This window comes from Rutidosis leptorrhynchoides, chromosome 1, assembly GCF_046630445.1.
Source record: "Rutidosis leptorrhynchoides isolate AG116_Rl617_1_P2 chromosome 1, CSIRO_AGI_Rlap_v1, whole genome shotgun sequence".
NCBI lineage: Eukaryota > Viridiplantae > Streptophyta > Magnoliopsida > Asterales > Asteraceae > Rutidosis > Rutidosis leptorrhynchoides.
In genome coordinates this window covers 93,496,582-93,522,886 of record NC_092333.1, presented here as the reverse complement: position 1 = coordinate 93,522,886, position 26,305 = coordinate 93,496,582, and the positions used below count along the sequence as shown (strand labels likewise).

General features: G+C 32.8%; 2 protein-coding genes across 13 annotated transcripts; both read left to right on the top strand.

Annotated features, from left to right (window-relative positions):
- Nucleotides 1-10,486: 10,486 nt before the first annotated feature.
- LOC139863014 (uncharacterized) lies at nucleotides 10,487-21,554 on the top strand. 12 transcript variants are annotated; one of them, XR_011764372.1, is made up of 7 exons: nucleotides 10,487-10,700; nucleotides 10,834-11,492; nucleotides 19,107-19,178; nucleotides 19,548-19,697; nucleotides 19,932-20,548; nucleotides 20,701-21,047; nucleotides 21,205-21,554. XR_011764372.1 is itself a non-coding variant. In XM_071851667.1 (5 exons), exons 2-5 carry the CDS (start codon nucleotides 11,438-11,440, stop codon nucleotides 19,964-19,966), a joined length of 312 nt encoding a protein of 103 aa, XP_071707768.1. In that variant the 5' UTR covers nucleotides 10,487-10,700; nucleotides 10,834-11,437; the 3' UTR covers nucleotides 19,967-21,133. The 12 variants fall into 12 exon arrangements, 1 of the variants encoding a protein (XP_071707768.1); XR_011764370.1 differs by lacking the exon at nucleotides 21,205-21,554 and having other exon boundaries at nucleotides 10,834-10,979; nucleotides 11,229-11,492; nucleotides 20,701-21,133; XR_011764366.1 differs by lacking the exon at nucleotides 21,205-21,554 and having other exon boundaries at nucleotides 10,834-11,114; nucleotides 11,229-11,492; nucleotides 20,701-21,133.
- A 1,314-nt stretch (nucleotides 21,555-22,868) lies between these two features.
- Nucleotides 22,869-26,183, top strand: LOC139887164 (uncharacterized). Its single transcript, XM_071870639.1, has 4 exons — nucleotides 22,869-23,516; nucleotides 25,440-25,572; nucleotides 25,659-25,772; nucleotides 25,891-26,183. Exons 1-4 carry the CDS (start codon nucleotides 22,869-22,871, stop codon nucleotides 26,181-26,183), a joined length of 1,188 nt encoding a protein of 395 aa, XP_071726740.1.
- Nucleotides 26,184-26,305: the final 122 nt, after the last annotated feature.

Sequence of the window (26,305 nt, the reverse complement as noted above, 5' to 3'; positions counted from 1 at the left end):
GTAGCCAATTTTGTCACAGCTCCAGCAAGTCAACTTCGACTTATCATTCGAAGTAGCCTTACTATAATCCTGATATATACGATTACCGTTTGATACCGGAGAATTCTTTTATATTTCACCATATTACCAGCAGACGTACCAGCAACCTCGTTGCTTCTTGGCTTATACCTCTCTGATAAATCATTATATTTATTCATTGAAACCCTATCATATACTCATCCGCATCTTGTAACGAGAACTACCATACCAATTACCGAGAATCAGCAATCAGTACTTTGAAAACGTACAGTATATCTACATCAACAGTTATATGTATAACATTTATCTTTTAGAATTATGGTCTTTTATTCCAAAAATTCTGAACAGCACTCAGTCTACAAATCAATACTCTGAATGTTGAAAAAGCTGAATGAAGCAGCAGAAACTGTAGACAACCGTAAACGACCTTAATTATCGGAAGTTTAATGATAAAGAATAGTATGTTGGAAAAGCTCAGAAAAGTTGGAACTGGAAAACGGATTGAGCTAACCACGAAGAAGACCAAGGACAAATACAAGGACCAAACTCTGTATTTAAAGAATCTGATGATTCTGTTTCTGATGAAATCTTTAGCGAGTACCTTGCTTCTGAATCTAAACCCTTTCGGATAAATCTTCTTCATCATCCATCGATATTAGAAATTCCAAGATATCATCGTATCTTTCATTATAAATATCCTCCATATTTCTGAAGATATTTTCATAACTGTTCTTATCTGAAATCATTAATCTCATCGTGCTATCAGTGTTACATCATATAGAAACTGTTAGTTTCTATATTCTGTAAACTTTCGAGCTTAAAATATGAATGTTATTGAAGTAATGTTGAAAATTGATGCATGAGTTAGTATAATATAATGACACTTGATCAACGTGATTATATTACAGTAAGTCATGCTGAGTTTCTAAATAGAACATGATGATTCACAGACCATACCGTCATCATGTGCCATGTTACATAACTCTTTCATTCTGCTTAACTTCTGAACATATCAAGAAAATATATTCTTGATAGTTCTATTCTCAGTGATTCTGGTAATTTGACAAATCAAATTGTGCGATCACGTTCTTTCTTGCTTAGAACATGGAGTTCATTGAAAATTCCATATTTACGAATTCTGGACCATTACTCTCTTTACTAGAGGTCGAGAAGAGAATAAAAAGGAAAAGAACTCCAAAATATAAGATAAAATATAAAGCCCAATAACAACACGGAGATTACAAACCGTGGATATTAATACGGATAGCAATATAAAGACACGGTATAATTAAGAATAGTATCACCCCAAGGTAATAGTAGAAGTAAACAGATTTTTCTGGTGGAAGATTGAAAAGAAGGATGACAGAAATGATAATTAGGAAAATATCAAGGATTAGAACGGGATTTAGCATTTTCACAATCTTTTGGATGTATGAACTAAGAAAGAAAGTATAGGAATGGTGAGAATAATGGAACGGAAGAGCTTAATTTATAGTGGAAATATCAGACAGAGTAATCGAGGCAGATCACCGTATTTAATTATAGAGATCTAAATCCCTTAAATTCCGGAATTCAACCATGACTACGTCAAAAGTAAAGATGAATATCTAATGTCTTATATCAATCTTTTGTGATAACTTCATTCGTACTCTTCGAATAATCAAATTGTTTTATCCATATTACTCGATGATGATAAAACTCTATTCATCAATTCATATTCGTCATGAAAACATTTCTATTGTTAGCCATGACCACCACACTCAAATTTCGAGACGAAATTTCTTTAACGGGTAGGTACTGTGATGACCCGGGAATTTTCGACCAAATTTAAACTTAATCTTTAATTGATTCCGACACGATAAGCAAAGTCTGTAACGTTGAGTTTAAAAACTTTTGAACTGTTTACATGGATTCAATTACCTTTGACTGTTTCCGAGGATTCACGAACAATTGTTTGTAAATAAATATGTATAAATATATATATATATAAATACAAGTGTATATATTAATTTGAAATTATAAATTATAACTTAAACATTTGAGTTAAAAATGTAAAATAAGACATAAAATAAGTAAGTGTAATTTAAAATGAAGCTTTATATAAATATGTATGGTTATTATAATTTTATATTATACAAAATGTATAAATAATAAATCTTTAATAAAAGTTATTATATAATGTATTATATGATCATTAAATATTACATAAGTAATAATATATATATAAAAACAAATTTAAATATAGTTACTATGTTAATATATTATTACTTTCATTATTATTATCAATATTAATATTACTATTAGCATTAATATCAGTATTATAAATGTTATTATTTTTACTACATAATATATAGGTATGAATTTTGATACATATAATTAATATAGTATTATCATTGTTATAATTATTATTACCAATATAATTAATAACCATTATTATTATTATTATTATTATTATTATTATTATTATTATTATTATTATTATTATTATTATTATTATTATTTTTATTATTATTTTTATTATTAGTTATTATTATTATTGTTATAATTACTATCATAAATACATATTGTATTGGTAATAATATATAAATCAAATAAAAGAAATATTTATTAGTAATAATATATATACAAGATATATTTAGTAATTAGTAATATTAATAATCTAGATAAAGCACGCATCTGTTATTAATCAACATCTGTTATATTTTTTTATCTCCTTGTCTGCTTCCAATTTTTCTTCTGACTTAATTTCCTGGTCGACCATTTTCGCTAAACAGCAATTGCTTTCACTGCTTCAATATTCGAATCACATGATATCATCGATTATATATTGCATCAGTACACTGCAACTAGGAAGGGAATTAAAGAAAGTTATATTTTTTTTCTTTTTCTTTCAATAGCTCGTCGCCTCTGTTCCATTTTTTTTTCAAAACTCGAATTCAAATAAATTGTTAGAATCTGGAATTGCAGAATTGTTAGGAATCTCTTTTAAAAACATTCTGTAAAATCTCAAATCCTAATTTACAACTTCGAAGATGAATTCCAGAGTCAAAGCTTAGAATTTAAAAGTCAAACCGATGTGTTCTTGGCAAAATTCGATCTTGTTTTTGAGTTTATGTAGAAATTGATGAATCCAAAAATTTTATATATGATTTAGAAACTAATTCGTGTTGTAATATTTATCTAAAAAACTTTCAAATCTGAAATCACAATTTGTTTTTTTTTTAAAAACCACGACGAGCAGCAGGGCTGTGATTTTATTTTATTTTCATTATTTTTCGTTTGCTAATATTGATTTTAATTAATACTGGGTGTCTCTAAATATCTTAAAGATTTAAAAACGTTATTGTTGTAATTTATGGGTATAATGATTTAGTTATGAGGAAGATGATGAAGAAATAGAAACAGATGGGTTAATTGCATATAGGGGGAGAACAAAACAGATAAAACAGAAATGGCATGGTGGTCGTGGGTGTTAGTGTATGGGCAAGAGGTCGCGGGTTCAATCCCCGCTTTGGGCAGTTTTCTTTTTAGAGGATTTATCAAGGTAGTTTTTAATTTTAAAAAAAAATAAAAATTATTATTATTACTATTATTATTATTGTTAATATTAATTTTGTTAATGTTGTTATTGATATTATAATTAATAATTGCTTGTGTTAGTATTATTGGTTAGTATTATTAATATACATGATGAAACTTAGAAATCCTATTATTATGATTTTCATTATTGATTAGTATTATTATTACAAGAATTATAACCATTATTATGAATATCATTACTAATATATGTATTATTATTATTAACATGTTTAGGATTACTATTATTATCAGTAATATGAAAACAATAGAATTTATTATTACTTTCTTTAATTGGTATCATTTTATAATTATTAGTATTATTATTATAATTACTAATGATATCATTACTATTATCAGTACTATCATTATTAATAAAGTTATTATTTTTAGTAACTCACTAATGTTAAAAACTATCATTTTCAACAAATAAATAATTTTATAAAATATATTTAGTACATATACTATCACTATATACATTAACATTATCTAGATAAATAACTACAAGTAACGAACTATCGAATTTCAAACATAATAATAATAATGTAAATATACATACATATATATATATATACATATATATATATATATATATATATATATATATATATATATATATATATATATATATATATATATATATATATATTATTATAACTAAATGAATAGATAATAATTTTTTTTTAGAAAAAAAATATATATATATTTATACAAAATAACTACATTTAATATATAATTTAAGATATAATATAAATATATCTTTTAAATGGAATTTGAAATAAAATCTATATAACTACAAATATATATGTAAATAATATATTAATAAATAAAATTTTGTGATTTCATTATATGTATTAATAAATATACAAATGATATAGGTTCGTGAATTCGAGGCCAACCCTATACTTGTTTAATGACGTTATATGTATTTTTATTACAAAATACAGTATGGTGAGTTTCATTTGCCTTTTTACCCTTTATATTTTTGGACTGAGAATACATGCGCAATTTTTATAAATGTTTTACGAAATAGACACAAATAATCGAAACTACATTATATGGTTGAATTATCGAAATCGAATATGCCCTTTTTATTAAGTCTGGTAATCTAAGAATTAGGGAACAGACACCCTAATTGACGCCAATCCTAAAGATAGATCTATTGGGCCTAACAAACCCCATCCAAAGTACCGGATGCTTTAGTACTTCGATTTTGTTTTATCATGTCCGATGGTTTTCCCTGAATGATAGGGGATATTCTTATATGCATCTTGTTAATGTCAGTTACCAGGTGTTTAATCCATATGAATGATATTTTGTCTCTATGCATGAGTCGTATATTTATGAGAACTGAAAATGAAAATCTTGTGGTCTATTAAAATGATGAAAAAGATTATTTATGTTAAACTAATAAACTCACCAACCTTTTGGTTGACACTTTAAAGCATGTTTATTCTCAGGAACGAAAGAAATCTTCCGCTGTGCAATTGCTCATTTTAAAGATATTATTTAGAGTCATTCATGACATATTTCAAAAGACTTTGCATTCGAGTCGTTTAGTTCATCAAGATTATTATTAAGTCAATTATAGCTAGATATATTATGAAATGGTATGCATGCCGTCAACTTTCGATGTAATGAAAGATTGACTTTTCGAAAACGAATGCAATGTTTGTAAAATGTATCATATAGAGGTCAAGTACCTCGCGATGTAATCAACTGTTGTGAATCGTTTATAATCGATATGGACTTCGTCCGGATGGATTAAGACAGGTCACTACAGGTTTGGTGGCAGCCGGCGGCTACCTTGGGCCGTTGTTGACTATTGGCGGCCATTTTTGAATGCTAGTGGTCGCTGGTGGTTCGAGGGGGCAGCTAGTATTTGCTGGTGGCTGCTGGTTTGCCCGCTGATACCAGCGAACGCCGGTTGTTGTTTTGACTGTCGGAATCTGCGGGTTCGTAAATGTTCTCAGAAAATTGGCGGGGATGACTGGTTCCTTTAAGGTGCGATTCTGGGTTTTGTTCTGTTGGATGCTGCTCGCCTGGTTCGTTCACTTCATTTAACCGTCGCTGAGTCTATTCGGGTGGGCTCGGTGCCGTTGCCGGTGTGGTTGACTTGGTTGACATCAGAAAATGAATGTTTGCTGGGGTTTCTCTTGGGGTCGTATTGTCTGCCCGATCAGTGATTGGTACTTACTCGATGAACCTGTTTGGGTTTTTCAGATACGAGAGTTTTTCTTGGTTTGCAGGCCTCGGTTAAGTGTTCTCGGATTGCCCGGTGAATGTTTTGGTCATGCTATTCTCGAGGAGTGACAGACTTGGGATTGGATGCGAGATCGGGTTTATATATATATATATATATATATATATATATATATATATATATATATATTTTTTTTTTTTTTTATTTTAGGTTTTTAGTTTGGTGGTTGTTACTTGTTTGTATTTTCAATTCACAATTTCAATTATGCTCGCTCTGCTTTCAATTTGGTCGTCTAGGTAGTATAGGACGCACAGAGTGAGTGTCAACGTTGTAATCTCACTACAGATCTGAGGATCTGCAATGTTGTACCACCGGTTCTTTGAACCTTATATATATATATATATATATATATATATATATATATATATATATATATATTAATATTTTCGCAAAAAAAAAATGGGAGATACCATGTTCTATTTGCATAATCACCATTAATGTAGCTCCTTGCTTTAGTATATACAAAACTTAAATCACACCAACATGGTTTTTGGTGTTGAAACTCTTTAAGGGAAGGGTGACATCAATACTCGACTTTACACTCTCTAGGATCTATACAGGCACTCATTCGTTAAGTGGTGTGTTTTATTTAATATAAATAATTACTTCATATGTGTAGGTGAAGATATCCTTTTCCTTAACTGTCTTTGGACCCAGGACTCTTCGAAGGACCGAAAGGAGATGAACATGTAAAGGGAAGTATATTGATATCTGCTAACAATTTATCTTAAGGTTGGCATTTGTAAACGTAAAGGAAAATGAAAGAATTTGAAGAAGATTGTGCGCAATTTGGGAAACGACTCAAAATATGTTCATGGTAAAATGGGTAATATATCGGGTTATGAGTTGAAATGGGTCGAGTTATGGCTGACATGTAACTCTGTTTTGTCCCAAAGTTATACTAAATGATTTGTGGGTGTTAGGATTCAATGTTCTAAACAATCTATTGGGTTATGTATATCTCAAAATAGGCTACATTATTACATATCATGACTAACTGACTATATATGTTCCATAAATGTTTTAACTTTCTTTTTTTATTTGCTATTGTTTCAGGAGGTTTATGACTTGTTTGCTAACTTAATACAAAAAATCTCACCAAATACTTATTGGGAAGTTTTTGTTGAGGTGTTTGTAACAGGAAATATTTTAAAAAAAAAATACCTATAAGGATCACGGACTTCAGAATTATGATCGTTCATAATCTTAGATGCTAAATTAAATTTCAGGCATGATTTAAAACTCATGGAAATTTGAGTTTACCATTTTCATTACGTCTCAATTTTATTTTATTTTCTTAAAACTTTTTCCTACTTGTTGGCCGGAGGTCCACTCGGAAGCAATCTCTCTATCCGCCGAATAGAGAGAGGGATGACTTTCTCTACTTTTGAGAGTGTTTTCACTCTCGGTGGAGAAATGACCTGCATTTATTCTCGGATAGGGGAATGATTGTTTATATTTCACCTCTTCATACACCACTTATGTGGTATTGAGTGTTGTTGTTGTTATTGTATTGGATTATCACTAAGAAGCTCATTGTTTTTTTTTTTTTTACCTTTTTTGCTTGATAGCCCACAATTTTTTTTTTGTCAAATTGCCCTCGCAAGGAGCAAGGTGCCTTGCTCTCTTGCGCCTTGCGACCTTGGTTTCACCTGGGAGCTAGGAGCAAGGTGCCTTGCTCCTTGCTCCAGGTGGAACCAATGTCGCAAGGACGCAAGGCACAAGGGAGCAAGGCACCTTGCTCCTTGCGAGAGCAAATAGGCAAATTTTTTTGGGCTCTCACACAAAAAAGTTAAAAAAAGGATGGGCTTTTTGATGATAATCTCATTGTTGTATATCTATTAGTTGTTCTCATTTCGTGGCCTTGTTTCGAGCCCATCTTATTTTGTATTGGGCCTATAGTCTCTATTCAACAGCAATAAATCTATTTGCAATTAAAAAAATAAAGAAACATATAAACACTCACAAGTTCAACTAGTATAATCACTACTTGGTACTAACAACAAAGACTAAATCCACTAGTTTATCAATATTTATAAATTATAGTTTCCCGATTTATTTATTTATTTATTTATTATTATTATTATTATTATTATTATTATTATTATTATTATTATTATTATTATTATTATTATATAATTACAATTATTATTATTATTGTTATTGTTAATGTTAAAAAGTGAAGAGTAAGGGTTGGAGAATGTTTAGAATAGATTCAACGTGTTTTATTTTTAAAATTGTGGAGAAAAAGATGGATTTAATTTGAGATCGAAGATTGTGTTAAAAGCAGGTTTTTGCCTCACTCATGGAGTAGTTGTTTTGGTCGAGAGAATTTGAGATGGTTCGGGGTTCTTTGCAGTGGCGTAGCCACATGTATAGGACTGGGGTCAGTTGACACCACTCACCTCATTATAAGTCATAGCATATATAGGTAATTAAGGTAGTCTGGATGTGAATATATGCATGTGACCCCTTTTAGATGGTCACGTATGCTATGGTCAATATTGATCATGTGTATTTATTATTCCATATTAGAGTAATATACGTGTATGTAAATGGGCTACTTCATTTCTTTCCTATATGATTAATAAAATTAAATGAACAAAAAAGTTTACACGTGTGCTTGACAAAAAATATTATATTTATATGTAGTTATAGTTTTCCAATCAAATATTTGTGACTCTAAGGAGGTGATCCATAATAAATGTGTTTCAAAGAGTCGTACGTTACAATATTATAAAATATTGTATCGCTGAAAACTGATAGTGTAAAAAATCGTAACTCATTTCATTATTACTCCTGACCCCATTGGTTTATAATCCTGGCTTCGCCACTGGTGCTTTGTCGTTGAATTGTCAACACTGTGCCCCGTTCCCATTCCAGCTTGTTAAGTTAATTCTTTTCAAGTCCAATCTCGCCCTTAATGATAATGAACGGACTAAGGCTCCTGCCATCTGTGAAGTCTTTTCATCTCGGTCTCTATAATTTTTCTCGTTTTTGGTTTTATAGATGTAGGTGCTTTTATGTAATTGGAACTCCTTGTAAATTTTTCATTTTCATACATATATATATATATATATATATATATATATATATATATATATATATATATATATATATATATATACTGTTTTGCCGTTAAAAAAATAACGATAGGAGAAACAATTGTTATGTAATGAATAAGATTAATGGTTCTTTACACTTTTAAGTTATCATGTCATTCACTTCTGTATTCAATATAACTAGTTTTGTTAATAATCTTTTTAAAACTAGTTTAGTTATTTTATACTTCAAAAATTTTAATGATAACCCTTCGGATCATCATGAGGTGCAAAAAGACTCGTACTTTTTAATAAACACCATATAAAAATTAACGTTATTCACTTTAAACAATACATTAATGCGCCTTAACGACAAGGTTGTCATTTAAAAAATCTTTTATATACTTTTGTATTTTTTTATAAATAAAATATCAACTAAATATCTACGGAGTATTTACTTTAAGTTTTGGAAGTGTCTAAAATAGAATATGTACGTGTGACATTTGCCAATGATCATATGCTTATAACTAGTTTTTCAACCCTCGCTTCGCGTCGGGGTTCGGTTTCCAATGTATTTTGTTATGTTTATTTTGCAAAATTATTTTGTGGCTAACGATGATGTCGTTGAAGCGCAACTCGATTCGAACGAAAAGGTATAACCCGTCAAAGATTTAGATGTTATCTTAAATTAACAATATATGTGTATTTTTCGCGTTCCGCTATGGAGTTGTTGACTTTTTAAAATTTAACGCAATTAAGTCGTTAGCTTATATTAACACTCCGTATGATTTAAGAATAGAATATTTATTGAGTAATATCAAAAAAATTACTAAATAACTTTTTAAAAAAATAATAAGACCCATATGTATATGTTGTTAATAGATGAAAATAGGTACGGAGCCCGTGAGGAAAAAATCAACGTGTATGAAAGGTGGACTCAAATATTTATTGTTTTTTAAAAAACGTCCGTTTTACGTATAGTTAGTGACATTGTGTTTGTAAAATTATTTAGAGCTTAACGATGGTGTCGGAAAAATTTAACTCGTTGCAGGCGAGAAGATATGACCCGTCGAATATTTAGATGGAGTTTAGTTAAGATTTTTTTATGAAAATGTTGATTTGACACTTTACCCCCTGTTTGGGGGTCGATTTTAAATTTCGAATAAAGTATGGGGGCTTTTTGGAAAGGGAAAAAAGTGAAAAGACGGAAACGCCCTCGGTACTATTCATGGATTTTAAATTTCGAATGAAGTGTGGGGGCTTTTTGGAAAGGGAAAAAAGTGAAAAGACGGAAACGTCCTCGGTGCTATTTATGGATTTTGTCTAATACTTAATATAGTAAATTTTATTATACTCCTCCCGTCTCATTATTAGTATTTATTTTTTATTTTTTAATATATTTCTTTTATAATATTCATTTTATTATAAATATAAATATAAAATATAAATATAAATATATTTAATAGAAAGTATGTTTTTACTATTTACTCCATTATTTTATAAGAAAAGGGTATTTTTGTGTTTTTAACACCTGCCCCATATATCTCGAACAATCTCCATCCTTCCATTTGCTAGGGTTTTTAGCGACTTATTCCTCTCCGGTGATTGTATCGATCTGGAGAAACGCGAACTCCACTGATCTGAAGAAACTCGAACTCCACTGCTCCGTTTGCTTTGGGTTTTAGGGTTTCTCGAAATACCAGCTATTTACTCGATCCATTTGTTAAATTTTAGGCACCCAGATGGCGACGCCGGTGTTTAACGAACCCGATTTGAAATCGGAGTCACAGAAACATTTTCAGGTTTGTTCTATTGTTCAATATTAATTGTGATTTCGATTTTCGTTGTGTTTTGTTGCAAGTTAAAGGAGCGTATTTGTTAGATTATGGGTTTTGTAATAGAAAATAAAGAGAAACCGATAATTGTTATCCATAGGATTTTGATTCGAAGGCCTACTGTTTCACGATTGTTGTGGTGGCAATCCCTGAAGCCCTACCGCTTGCTGTCACACTCACGCTTGCTTTTTGGATGAAGCGAATGATAGCTGATCTGGCCATGGTTATTGAAACTGACTGATTTAGGTGGCTTTATTTGTTATTCAGTATTTAAATCCATTTGAAGGTTATATTCTTTCGATCTGTTTGTATGTCTGCTACGTGTTCGATAAAATGACTGAATAAGCAAGTGTTAATAATTTATTAATGGTGATCTATGAGGTATGTTGTGCGCGTCAGGATATATTGTTTTATTATTACGAATTTGTTGTATGTTGCCTATGTTGTTATTAATGTTCAGACCTTCATTGGTAAAGTTTTATTCTTTTGTAACAGATGAAAGTTACAAATATTTACCATTGGTAGCGTCTACAAATCGGGAACGACTGATGAATATTTTGGTAGCCCAACTGAAAAGGCGATATTTTCATGGGCAGTCACGAATTTACGTATGGATATAAGGAAATTGAAGCAAGGTTCTACCGTTCTTCACGTTCAAACCCTTAACTCTGAGAAGAAACGAAGCGACGTTACAATTAGGAAGAATGAAGACGACATCGTACACGTTCACTAGAATGGTGCAACATATACAAGTAAAAGGTCTCCGAACAATAGTTAATCAGTTATCTTTTCTCATTTATCTCACACACATTATATATATATATATATATATATATATATATATATATATAGAGGGCAGGATCAATGGGGAAGTAACCAATCGGGGGAAGCAAATTTTTTTTTTCTTCATTTTTTTTGGAATTTTTTTTTCCGGCATCAAGATCACACGAAAATATGAACATTTAGAAGAGACACTTCGTGATGAATGTTATTATTTAGGCGGGAAAACGATCGACAAAAATAACATTCAAGATAATATTGTTCGTGAAGAATATGAACGTTGTTTTTTCATGTTTTGTGAAGTAAAATTTAGCCCGATATAAACCCAAAACACCAAACCCTAAACCCTAAACTCTAAACCGTTCGTGTTAAAAACTCAATCTAAATTCTAAATCTAAACCCTAAATCTAAACCCTAAACCCTAAATTTCTAAACCCTAATATCTAAACCCTATAAACCCTAATATCTAAACCCTAATATCTAAACCCCAATAGCTAAACCTCAACATACGCTCGAAAAACACGATAATTGTTATATATTACTTCTTCGAGCGTTTTCCCGCCAAAATAAAAACATTTATCACAAAGTGTCTCTACTAAATGTTCATATTTTCATCTCATCTATAATGTTCGTGAACAAAGTTTTTTCAAAAAACGAAAAGAAAAAAAAAAGTTTTTGCTTCCCCCCGCTTCCCCCCGATTGGTTACTTCCCCATTGATCCTACCACTATATATATATATATATATATATATATATATATATATATATATATATAGGCAGGATCAATGGGGAAGTAACCAATCGGGGGGAAGCAAATTTTTTTTTTTTTTTCGTTTTTTTTGAATTTTTTTTTCTTGCATCAAGATCACACAAAAATATGAATATTTAGAAGAGACACTTCGTGATGAATGTTATTATTTAGGCGGGAAAACGATCGACAAAAATAACATTCAAGATAATATTGTTCGTGAAGAATGTGAACGTTTTTTTTTTTCCATGTTTTGTGAAGTAAAATTTAGCCCGATTTAGGGTTTAGGGTTTAGGGTTTAGGGTTTGGTGTTTTGGGTTTATGTAAACCGTTCGTGTTAAAAACTCAATCTAAACCCTAAATCTAAACCCTAAATCTAAACCCTAAACCCTAAATTTCTATACCACCAACAATAACAACAATAACAATACCCAATCCCGCGCCTGCGAGGTATGGGGGAGGTAAGATGTAGACAATCCTTCCTCTACCCTAAAATAGAAGAGAAGTCGTTTCCTTAACCACGAGTCAGGAAAAGGAAATCTCCACCCACAGTAAAGAAAATTCATCCCCCTCTCTACTCCAGGGTAGAGAGATTGCTTCCGTGAGGACCTCCGGCTAAAAAAGAATTTTTTATTTTTAAATAGATAGATAAATAAAAAAAAAAAAAAAAAAAAAAAAATAAAAATAAATAAAAATAAAAAATAAAATAAAAATAAAATACAAATAATAAATAAAAAAAAGTAAAAAAATAAATAAAAATAGATAAGTAAAAATAAAATAAATAAATATATAGATAAATAATATATAGATAAGTAGTAATAATAAAAATAAAATGTAATAAAAATAAAAATAAAAAAAAATAAAAAAATAAAAATAATAATAATAATAATAAAAAAAAAAAAAAAAAAAAGATAAACGCCATGAAAATGGTAGAATCAAATTTTCATGGGTTTAAAGTCTGCCTGAAAATCAATTTAGGCTTTAAGCGGCAGTCAAGACGCCACTAAAACGACGCTTGTCGTTGCCTCAAAAAGTAGAGCCAAAAGACCTTATGGACGGCAACTCGAGGGCATGCCGGGTGGAAGTTGTTGCGCAAGCAAAGAGCCAACCACCCTTAGCAAACCAAAAACCACTCATGCACCTTTACGGTAGACACCCCCGAAACCACCCAACTAAAAGAGACCAACCAAGCTCAAGAACAAGGAAGGTCGTCCTCAGCCATAATAGTCCCAAGATGCACCGAACGATGCGAAGCACCTAATCATACATACATGCATACAAACGTACATACATACACACATACATAAACCTACATACAACCGTACACCAGACATACCTACTTACATACATAAGACATACCTACGTACATGCATGAAACATACCTACGTACATACATACATGCATAAAACCATACATACAACCATACATACATAACATATACACCTACATAAGCATACATACATACGTACATACATAATACAAATATACATAAAAATATATCTACCGCCATACATACACACAAACATAAGCCTAAAAACATGAAAAAAAAAAAAAAAAAAAAAAAAAAAAAAAAAAAAAAAATACCTACATTCGTATACGAATATACGTACCAAGTCCTACCTAAACCTATTAGCAAAACATACATACGTGAGTGAAAATTCCACACCTACAGACAAGTAAAAACCCGCATACAAACATACATACCTGCATATATACATACATATAAAATCGAACTAACATACAAAAAATGTGCGTACCTACATCACACAACCACCTACATGAGCCTATGTGCATACGTACAACCAAGCAAGCAAGCATACAACCATATTCAAGGATACCAAAAACAAACTCATTTAATATTAATAGTAATAGTACATAAAACTAATAAAAACGATAGTAATAGTAATACAATCATAGTAATAATAATAGTTCATATAAATATTAATAGTAATAAATATTTGTAAAACAAATACAAATACACAATCAATTAATAATTATGATACACAATACTAATAATAATACAGACACTAATAATACTAATACCGAGACACTAATAATACTAATACCGATAGTAATATGCAAATAAAAGTACATAGTAATAGTAAAAAATTATAATAGTAATAGTATTAATATTGATCATACAAATACTAATAATAGGGAATAATAATGGTAAAAAGCAAATAATGGTAGGTAGTAATAGTAATAGTAGTAATAGTGAAAGATAATAATAATACATATAGTACTATAATAGTGAAAGTATAAGTAATAGTAATAATAATAATAATAATAATAATAATAAAGTAAGTAGTAGTAGTAGTAGTAGTAGTAATAACAATAATACTAATAATGATACAAGAGATAATATTGCTAATACACAATACAAACAATAATAATAATAAAAAAGTACTAATAAAAATAATAGTAGAGTAGCACTACCAATAATAATAATAATAAAAATAATAATAATAATAATAATAATAATAATAATAATAATAATAATAATAATAATAGTAAAAAAATACGCACCCTACTCGATTATTCGTATTCTAGCCCTCCACGCATTCCTATCAGAAGTCATGTCCTCGGTCAACAAAAGCTCCTTCATGTCGAGCCTTAGTCTATCCACCCACCTACGAGTAGGTCTACCCCTTCTCCTAACGCCGTCGACCGTGAGTGCCTCGACTCTCCTAACCGGGGCAGTTCGTGGTCGCCTCATCACATGCCCAAACCATCGAAGTCGTTCTTCTCTTAGCTTGTCGATAATGCTTCCGATTCCAAGGTTTTCCCTAAACACTTTATTTGGAATCATATCTAACATGGTCCTGCCACATGTCCACCTAAGCATCCTCATTTCGGCCACCTCCATCCTTCTCTCTTGGGCCTTCGTCATTGGCCAACATTCTGATCCGTACAACATGGCAGGTCTAATTGCCACCTTGAGGAATTTCCCTTTCAATTTGAGTGGAATCTTCTTGTCGCACAAGACCCCTTTCGCTGCCCTCCACTTCAACCAACCTACCTTAATACGATGGGTCACGTCTTCATCTATCCTCCCCGATTTATGGAGGACCGAGCCTAGATATCTAAAGGAATCTTGCGGGTGCAAGATCTGGTCCCCAATGCTGATATTCACTCCAGCGTTTTGTTCATCTTCAACACTGTTGAAATCACACCTAAGATATTCCGTCTTTTGTCTACTGATCCTTAGCCCATTTTGTTCTAGGGCCTCCCTCCATTGTTCTAGTCTTCTATTAAGCTCTTCTTTGGAATCCGCTACAAGCACAATATCGTCGGCAAAAATCAGACTCCATGGGATGTTCTCTTGTATTCCTCGAGACAGCTCATCGAGAATCAAAGCGAAAAGAAAAGGGCTTAGGGCAGATCCCTGATGCAAGCCTACTTCTATCGGGAAATACTCTGTGTTTCCCACAGGCGTCCGAACACAGGACTTCGCCCCTTCGTACATATCCATAATTGCTCTAATATATCTACTTGGGATACCTCTACCATTTAGGGTCTTCCAAATTAACTTTCGCGGAACACAATCATAGGCCTTTTCTAAGTCAAGGAAAACCATCTCTAGGCTCTTTTGCTTCTCCCTATACTTCTCCATAACGCTTCTTATAATATGAATTGCCTCCATTGAAGAGCGCCCTGGCATGAAACCAAATTGGTTTTCCGAAACTGTAGTTTCGCGTCGAAGTCTAGTCTCAATCACTCTCTCCCAAAGCTTCATGGTATGGCTAAGTAATTTTATGCCTCTGTAATTACCGCAGATTTGGGCATCCCCTTTATTTTTGAAGATGGGGATAATCTCGCTGCGTCTCCATTCAGTGGGCATTTTATAGCTTCTAAACGTCTTATTGAAGAGACACGTCAACCACCTAACACCATCATCGCCCAGGCACCGCCACACCTCTATTGGAATCTGGTCTGGTCCAACAGCTTTGTTTCTACCCATCTTTCGTAGTGCCACTCTAACTTCTTCCTGCCTGATCCTCCTACAGAAATTGTTATTCTGGAATTGACCTATACCACAGTCGCGCGGTTCCTCTTGGCGCCCGGGTACCCCTCCAACGAAAAGAGATGAGAAATAACCTTCCCATCTTTTTCTAATTTCGTCTTCCTTCACTATGGTTTGACCGGCTTCATCTTTGATAAACTTGATGTTATCTATATCCCTCCTCCTACGCTCTCTAGCTTTTGCAATCCTGTAGATATCATTAGCTCCTTCTTTAGAATCTAGTTTCTTATACAGATCTTCATACGCTTTATTTTTTGCACGTGCAACAGCCTTCTTAGCTTCCTTTTTGGCTTCTTTATATCTCTCTTCTGCCCTAGTTCTATCCTCATGTGTTCCCTCCCTGCAAGTAATGAGCTCCCTAAACCTTAGTTGCTTAAGCGCAACTTTGGTTTGGACCTCATCGCTAATCCACCATGATTCTCTACTAGATTTGTGACCACGCGATGTCCCTACAACCACACCTAAGGCTTCCTTGGCTACATCTCTAATAGTGGAAGCCAGACTATTCCACATCTGATCCGCGTCACCATGAGTAGCAATTTCCACTCCTGCCTCTACTCTTTCCAAAACCGAAGCTTTAAAAGTTTCGGCTTTCACTCCATTTAGATTCTTCCATAAGATCCTAGGTTGGACGGGTTTCACGCTCCTGGAAGCCCGCCTCTGCAAGGCCAGGTCCATGACCAATAATCTGTGTTGTGTGGAACAGGTCCAGGTAGTCAGAACTCTACAGTCTCTGCAAGCCCTACGCTCCCCTTTGCGAAGCAGCAAATAGTCAATCTGGGTACTATGGCCCCCACTGTGGAAAGTAGCTAGTTGAGCTTCCGTCTTCCTGAAGAAAGAGTTTGCAACAACCAAATCATGGGCAACAGCGAAATCGAGAATAGAGCGTCCTTCTTCGTTTCGAACACCGTACCCAAAGCCCCCATGGACACCCGTATATCCGTCTGAATCCGTGCCTATATGACCATTAAGGTCTCCCCCAATAAGTAAACGGTGGTCAGCGGGGCAACTCCTCACGACTTCATCTAACGAATCCCAAAAGCTTCTTTTTTCTTCTTCACCCAAACCAGCGTGAGGTGCGTAAGCGCTAATGACCATGTAAGTCTCCTCATGGATAACTAATCTTATTGACATAATCCTATCACTACACCTACCTACGCCCACGATATTATCCTTATACGGATGTCCTAAAATGATTCCTACCCCGTTTCTAGCTACCGTAGAACCCGAAAACCACAACCTGTAGTCTTCAATGTCAACCGCTTCTTGACCCTTCCATCTGGTTTCTTGAACACACACAATATCCACCTTACTCTTACGTAAGGTCTCAACAAGCTCATAGGATTTGCTAGTCAAAGTTCCTACATTCCAACTCCCTACTCTAATCTGAACCGGGTCCGCTAACCTATTGCCAATTCTACACCCTCTAGACCTAACCGCCCCTAAGTAAGAAGGACATGACCTCACGTGACCATCTCTACGACCCGAGTCTATCTTACTCTATATGATAAACAAAGGGTATAAAAAAGGAGGAGTAATATAATATAAATAGATATGATAATATAATAATACTAATAATAAAGTAATAAAGTTGTTAATAAAAATAATTTAGTATCAATAATAATAAGAAAGTAAAATAATATAAAATAGTGATAATAACCAAGGAAAATAGAAAACAAGTTATAAAAAACAAGTCAACATAAGTGGGTGAAGAATACCAGTGTAGTACTTGTTTATAGTCTAAAATTAAAATTAAAAAATTCAGTCAGTCAAAATGCAATACAAATACATACAGTATATATGTAAGCACGAGAAACAGAGTATAACACAGAAACAAGCATGTAACAGCGAAAGATAAGGAGAAAGTGAAAGAGGTAACCGGCCGGAGGTCTTATTTCCGGCAAAGTGTCCGGCGTTCGTCCTATCAGCGACGGTTCGTGGACCTGCAAAAACAATAAACGAGTAGATCCAGACACAGATTCGTTCTCGGTGCTGTAGTACTCACTGAACCAGACCGGAAAAGCTTGAAAAAGGCCGGAATCAAACCCACAAAAACTTGCCGGAAAAAATTCTGGCGCGTGTGTGCACCGTTTCCGGTGGAAGTTAGTGTATTAGGTTCGTCGGCGTAATTTGAAAATTATGAGGATGGTGGTGGCTCCTAATTTTCAGTAATTTAGATGAAAAATTTTGTAACTCTTGGGTATGAAAGGGTCCGTTGTAAAAAGAGAGAGAGAGAGAGTGTAACTCTGGTCAATATATATTATAAGATTATTATCCTCATTAATGTAGCTAAATAATGATATCAACAACTTAAAAGCCCGCTCGCTTGTCAAAACCCTAAATTTCTATACCCTAAAATCTAAACCCTATAAACCCTAATATCTAAACCCTAATATCTAAACCCCAATAGCTAAAATCTCAAAATACGCTCGAAAAACACGATAATTGTTATATATTACTTCTTCGAGCGTTTTCCCACCAAAATAAAAACATTTATCACAAAGTGTCTCTACTAAATGTTCATATTTTCATCTCATCTATAATGTTCGTGAACAAAGTTTTTTCAAAAAACGAAAAAAAAAAAGTTTTTGCTTCCCCCCCTTCCCCCCGAATGGTTACTTCCCTCTTGATCCTGCCACTATATATATATATATATATATATATATATATATATATATATATATATATATATATATATATATATATAAGAATATGTGTGTGTGTGTGTGTGTGTAGATAGATATGGATGTAAATGCACTTCTAGAGTCGATCAATCGCAAAGAATAGGCACAGTTTATAAACATAATCCAACAAATGGCAGCAAGCAGCCTAAGGATTAAGATGATAACGGGAGACAATGTTTTCACATCAAAAGCAATTGCGACAGAATACGGTATGTCTTTTGGTGTGCCATTTATTTACACACCTATTCATATCAAGTATGTTGTCTAATAAATTTGTTTTATATTCATTGATTAGCTAGACTTATTAATTAAATTTGTTAAGAGTTATGAGCTTCCACCATAAGAAACACAGATTCAAATTAGATTCAGAATAATCATGTAGATTTATACCTTAGCTAATATGATAGCAACAAAGAATAATTGTATACCAAAATTGATTGGTAGTTGTCTAATTGATTTATTACCACGATATTGTTTGTAGGTGTATGATCTAAACCTAAAAAGTTTGGGTTTTTCGTTGGTTCCGATGGTTGCGACTGACGTGCATAATTTTGTTCTTCGATTATCTGATTGATTAGGGTTTGGAGCCTTTGATTTATCCTTTTTAGCCGGTTGTGGTTGCCCGTACATATGCCACCGGAAAGAGATATTTTCGCCGCCGTCGATGTCGCTGCAGCAGATGTCTTTGTATTTTTCTAGCTTGCGTATTGTCGTTATAATACACCTAGGTAAGCATTTGTTAATTTACTAAAGATTTTATTTATAACTCGAGTTTTTCAAGTTTTTTATACATATGTTGTCTGAAGTGATTAATGAATATGAAATTTTAGGGCTCAGTTCATTTTGAAGTAAGTTGATTGTTGTGGTTTTACCGGAATTTTTCTACTTTTAATATAAGTGTGTTTTTTCATCTGTAATTTAACGTCTTAACGTCTCCGAGCCTCGATTTCTCTATGTTGCAGGTTGTTTTACTGCTTGCCGTTTTCATTGCTTCTGAGGTACGGTTCATTTTTTTAACTCTCTTTTTCTTAATCCGGGTATTAGTTGAGGAATTATCAATCTTACATTTGTTGTGTGTCAATATGTCTCCTATTTGTTGTTTGGCTGTATATTTGTGTTATTTGGCTACATGTCGTTTGTTACAATTTTTTAGTTGGCATTTCTTTTTTGATACATGATGTTTGTATTCTTTTGCTGTTGGCCATTGGTCAACAGGAATTGTAACTTGCCTATTGTTGAAATTGTGTTCATACATATGTTGCTTCGTATAGTCGATATGCCACTTAAGAAACGTCGGACGGAATCAATTCGTGATGGAAACAATGATAGTTAACCTCTGGTAGTTTTGTTCGCGTGCTTCTTGCGATCTTTCTATCCGTGGGTTATTTTCAGCTTTTAATTTCATATTTTTATTGCTTATTTCCGTTTATGTTGCTGCATTTCTGTTTGTCGTTGTCGGTTGTGGTTGGTTCGTGTGACTGTATCGCTATACTATTGCAACATGTACATGTGGGGTTGCATCGGACACACATATTGCATATGGCCATTGATGAGCAGAATAAGGGATTTCTCAATCGGAGTAGGTTTTTCACAATTTATTTTTAATATGTATTAATTTAGATTTTTGACCATTAATTAAATTTCAGTTCATTTGACTCGTATACTACATTTTAAATGTAAAATGCGGAGGTATTGTGTTTGATGACTATTTCTATTATTATTTGGTGTCAGTGAAATGATTAAACGTAGAGGAAATGAGACCGCTACAAGGCATGAATGGTAGGATTTTATTGAGTTGCAACTTGCGAATATTATCATAATTATATGTCATAATTTTACTCATTGAAGGGAACATAATTGAAATGAAGTTTTAGTCATAGTAATTCAAATTGAACTGTTTATTTTTGTTAGTTGTATAATATTGCTAATGCTAATATAGACGACTCACAAGTGGAAATACTAGAATAAGTTGAGAGTATTGGAATGTTATACGGATTTGCTTGCTTGGAAGGATTGACTTAAGGAGCATGGAGCTATCAAACATCTGTCGAGATAAGCTTCTACTTATCATACTAAATGTAACTATATGTCTTGATATGAGAAACTTCGATTGTCTTGAGTTAGTTATTATTATGCTATTAAATATTTTATATTTTTTCTCTAATTACTTCTGTATTTGTATATGTAGTTGCCCATAATTGATCATTTGTCATATCCTATTGTTTGCAAATACAGAGTTTTCTCAGAATCACTCGGTGCTTTAAGTGAGGAATAAAACAACAGTGGCTTCACACAGGAGCATCTGTTTTTTGGTCCCATAACACGCTCCTTAGGCAACATGATGTACTTGGCTCTTAAATACGTACTTAAGTATTTACTTAGGTGTATATGTATGTTCAAGCGATCAAATGACAAAAAACGATAAAGTTTGCTGCTTTTTAGATAGAGAAATAGTGGAGGCACGAGAGAAGAACAGTGTGTATATATTTTTTTTTCTTAGTTTGTTTATCAATGTACGTACATGTATAGGTCCCATACTTGCCTATACAAAACAACTTAACTAAAATATAATGTTAAAGCCAATTACCATGCTTATATCTGTAAAGCGCGATAGGCTCATATACACCTTCATACGCGACTGTGAAAACGTAGTCGTCGCAGCAATCCGCGGCTAGCCTCATGCTTGTTATATATAATATCTAATGATTGTTATATTAATCAAAACTAATTTAAACCCAATTCATCTATATATTTGTTATCGAATTATATAATATAGGCAAAACTATTTACAGTTAAAGTTGACTTTGTAAGTGAAAATATGACAGTTACAATAAAAACAAGGTGTATTATTATTAAAAAAACATATTTTAAATATAATAATAATAATAATTAGGGATGGCAATGGATCTAAAAAAATCCGAGATCCGCGGATACCCGCGCCCGTGATGGGCGGATAAAATCAAAAATCTTTAGCCGCGGGTGGGCGATGGATGTAATTTTGTACCCGCTGACGGGTCGCGGGTGGGTGATGGATGTAATAAATCCGTTGCGGGTAAAATCCGATTCGAAAATTCGCAATACCCGTTTGAATAATCACGGGTATATCCGTTCTAAATGGGTGGAAATCTCCCACTTGAATAAATGGCCAATAGGTAATAATTTACTTCGTATAAGTTTCTACATTATTCATATCATTTTGGTATCGAACTTTTTATTAACCAGAGCATCTCACAACTACACATTACATGTATTATATAATCAAAGCATATTGCTGTTTGTTTCGTTTATTAGACCATCTTAATAAATTTAATTTTTACATATCACTTAAGTAATTCGTCAACCTACTATATGATTAGGTTTAACAACTAATTATTGATTGTTAATTTTAAACTTTGTAGCTTTGCATATCATAAACATGGGTAGATGATTGAGTGATGTTTTTCATGTCACTTTAAATTATGTAATGATATTTATTTTTGATTTTTAAATACTTTAATTTACATATACTTCATAATAAGATCCGCGTGTAAACTCGCGACCCGCGAATATTCGTGGGTACAGGGATGGATCTAAAAATAAATCCGTTAACCAAGATCCGCGGGCTAATGGATCTTCAAGAAATCCGCGGGTGCGGGTGATGGATGTAGTGGATCCGCGCCCACGACCCGCGGGTGCCATCCCTAATAATAATAGTTGCCATGTGATTCAAATACAGAGTAACAACTAACAAGTTAGCCCAATCCCCCCAATTTTAAACCATAACATAAAACCAATCTTCATTTATCTCTCCAAAGCATCCTCCTTCCATTTTCATTACTTGTACTACTTCATTAAAACAAATTTATCTCACTTTCACACCTTTAATCACAAAACGAAATCTTTTACTCACATATCTCACAATGTCAATAATTCCAAGACCTTCACTTTCGGATGATTCGAAAACTGTCAACAAACAATTGCCCAATTCTCTTTTGCTAAGAGATTACTTACTCAACGACATAAACTCGTGTTCCTCGAATGGATTCAGATCATACCCTCGCCGTCCACCCACCTCCATTAGGTTCCTTGTCCAAATGGAACTTAATAAAAGCGAAACTAACTGTAAGTCGAATTTAAATTCAGGACAATCGTCTATGTTACAACGAGCATCTACTATGATGATTAAGGCATTCAAGCATTTCCCTTTTATCCGCTCCGGGAATCTTTCTAGGAAGATATTGAAATGTAGCTTGTGGAAGAAAAGTGATCAACGTTACAACGAGGTTAAACAGTTGAAATCATTAGGCGATTTACTCAAAGAGACCGAAGTAACTCGGCGTACCTTGAACAGTAAGCATAGTAACAGTAATAGTAACAGTAATAGTGACAACTGGTCCAGTAGTAGCTGTAAAGATCTCACGCCCACTACTACCAGCTCTACCACAGTTAATTCTTTTGAGGATGAATTAGTTCAAAACGACGTCATGGATGTTTCACGGGGGGATGAGTTGACTAATGAAAACAGAGTTGGCGCAACCAATTATTATGATATTACAGAAAACACAAAGGTTAGACATGATTCATTTCCCACCTACTATAAGATAATGTCTCCTACATTTTTTTTCTCTTAAATTCCTACCAATTTTAAACAATTTGACGTTGATTTATGATTATAAATATTTATTGATATGAAACAGGTGGTTAGATGAATTTAACATGTTATTTTAGGAGTACCAAATAGTCAGATAATAACTAATAAACGTTGGGTGTTGTTACCCAATCTAGTTATGGGACAAATGATATTTGGTACAATTAGGAAGCGAACATTATGTTACCATAGAATAAGATTCAAATTTGAAATATTATTTTAAGAATTAAAATTTGGGGGGATTTGAGGCATTAAAATTTCACAGCGAGGAAGTAGGAGGAAGTGAAACCAGGGAGGGCCTTATTAATTTGTTCTTTATGATCTCGCGTGCATAATTTGTGAATTTCAAGTATCATCTCATCGTGCATTATGACCGTAGATTCAACTTACATGCAAAGTGCTGACAGAATCCATACCGTTGAAAGTAGATGACACAATTTAAGATCGTGGTACACGTAGTAGACAATTGGCACGATACAACAATTAATTATTTGGTTAATTAAAATTAAATTAGACTGGACCACATCTTTATATGATTATTGAATAAGATAACAATATTATCGTATTAACTATCACACAAAACTTACGAATAGTATTGGGGATACTTTTGTCTTTTCACTTTTTTATCCCCCTTTTCCCTCACACTTTGTTCAAAAATTAAAATCGGACCCCAACACAGGGGGTTAAAGCGTCAAATCAAAATTTTCATAAAATATCTTAAATAAACTCCACTCAAATATTCAACAGGTCATATCTTCTCGCTCGCAACGAGTTAAATTTTTCCGACACCATCCTTAAACTCGAAATAATTTTATGAACACAATGTCACAAACTATACGCAAAACGGACACTTTTAAAAAAACGCTAAATATTTAGGGTGCTTTTCATATATGTTGATTTTTCACTCGCAGGCTCCGTAACTAAATACAATAAAATACATTAAAAATCGAACTCCCGGCGCGAAGCGAGGGTTCGAAAACTAGTTTAGGCTATTCTAGGAAATTGCTATATGCTTTTTCCCTTCTAACGTTGGACACGATGCGTTGCGTTGACCAAATATTTTAAGAGATTGATTTGGCGAGGAAATGGATTGTGGATATTGTTCGCAGTTCGTACGACATGTTACGATATTTTATGATGCTATAATAAGTATATTTAGTTGTTAGAAGTATTTTTTAAATTAACGAATCTGGTGGATTATAACATCATGTTTCCTATTATTGCCATGAATTATATAAAATGATAAGATGATATTATTAGTTTTAAAAAAGTAATTTAATATGCTAATAAACGAGTAACAATGTTAAATTCCTATGAGTCGACCGATTTATAAAATAATATAGAGTAAGCTAATAAAAAATCGACGTCCATATATGGACAGGTGTAATGTGTGTCAATTGGGGGGTTTATTTTGCATGTCCAATTTGTGCTTTGAGGGTTTATTTGAATTTGACCTTTTTCGCAACCTAATTGATCATCATATAATTCAGACTTCAGAGTGGGCATTCATTAAGCCCTAAAAGATTTCAACTTTCTACATCAGGTTATCTGTACTGGTATTTCATTTGCTTAACTTTACTTTATAATCCAAGTAATTGAGATTTAAAGGTAAAGATAAAGTATAACAAATGACTTTAATTACAAATTCAGTATCACACATCTACTAATACTTGTACGGATCGAGTATACCATATGTATCAATACATGAGTGCTATGTTTGAATGCATAAGTTTAGTATATGCCATATTATTTAGTACTTTCTAGTTTAGACCGTATATATTAATATTAATTAGTACTTTCTACTTATCTTATATTTTGACTTGTTGTCTGTGATAATCAATAGAAGTGGCAAAACCAACAGGATGAGCAATTTAGTCCGGTTTCTGTTATGGATTTTCCAAGTGATAACGATAATGACATTGACGATAACAATGATGTTTCTCTCATGTTCCAACATAGACATCTCTACGTCGAAGGTTGTTCTTGCGTTCTTTCTACCTCATATTGCTTAATTTTGATGTAACACAACATATAACTAATCAGGTATACTATAACTTTACAGGATCAAAAAAGTTTATACACAAGGCTCGAAGATTTGAGGGTGTTCTTAACGTTGAGCCTGTGAAATTAGAAGATCGGATAGCTCAATCAATTCTTGAATCTATAACACAAAATGGTTGTTCTAAGTTTGTTCAAGACGAGAATGAATCCGAAAATAAAGCAATGGGATAAGGGATTACTTGAGCGAATTAAATCATCAACTTATTTGCGTAACATATTGAAATATGATGTAGTTGAGAACGTTTTATTGGACTTTTTTAAAGAAAAAATCGCTGGAGAAAAATGTTCTGATAATGAAACGTTGCAAATAGCAAAAGATTGGATGGAGGGAAATGAGCAAGAGATGGTTTTGGAATGGGAGTGTTCGAATGATAGGATATTATACGTAACGCAAATGGAGGAAGATTTGAGATGGTCGAAGTATGATGATGAAGTCGAAAAAAACAATATCAGTTTCGAGTTGGAATTTAAGATATTTAACTCGTTGATCAGCGAGATTTTGCGAGAATTTTTTGCTCTTGAATGACACTATGGTAATGCTACAACTAGTAAGTTACTAGTTAGAGTGATGAAAATGTTTAGATATTTGTGTAATGGATGAGATAGAGTTAGGTTAAATGTCATAAGATTGATTGTAGTTGAAGAGAT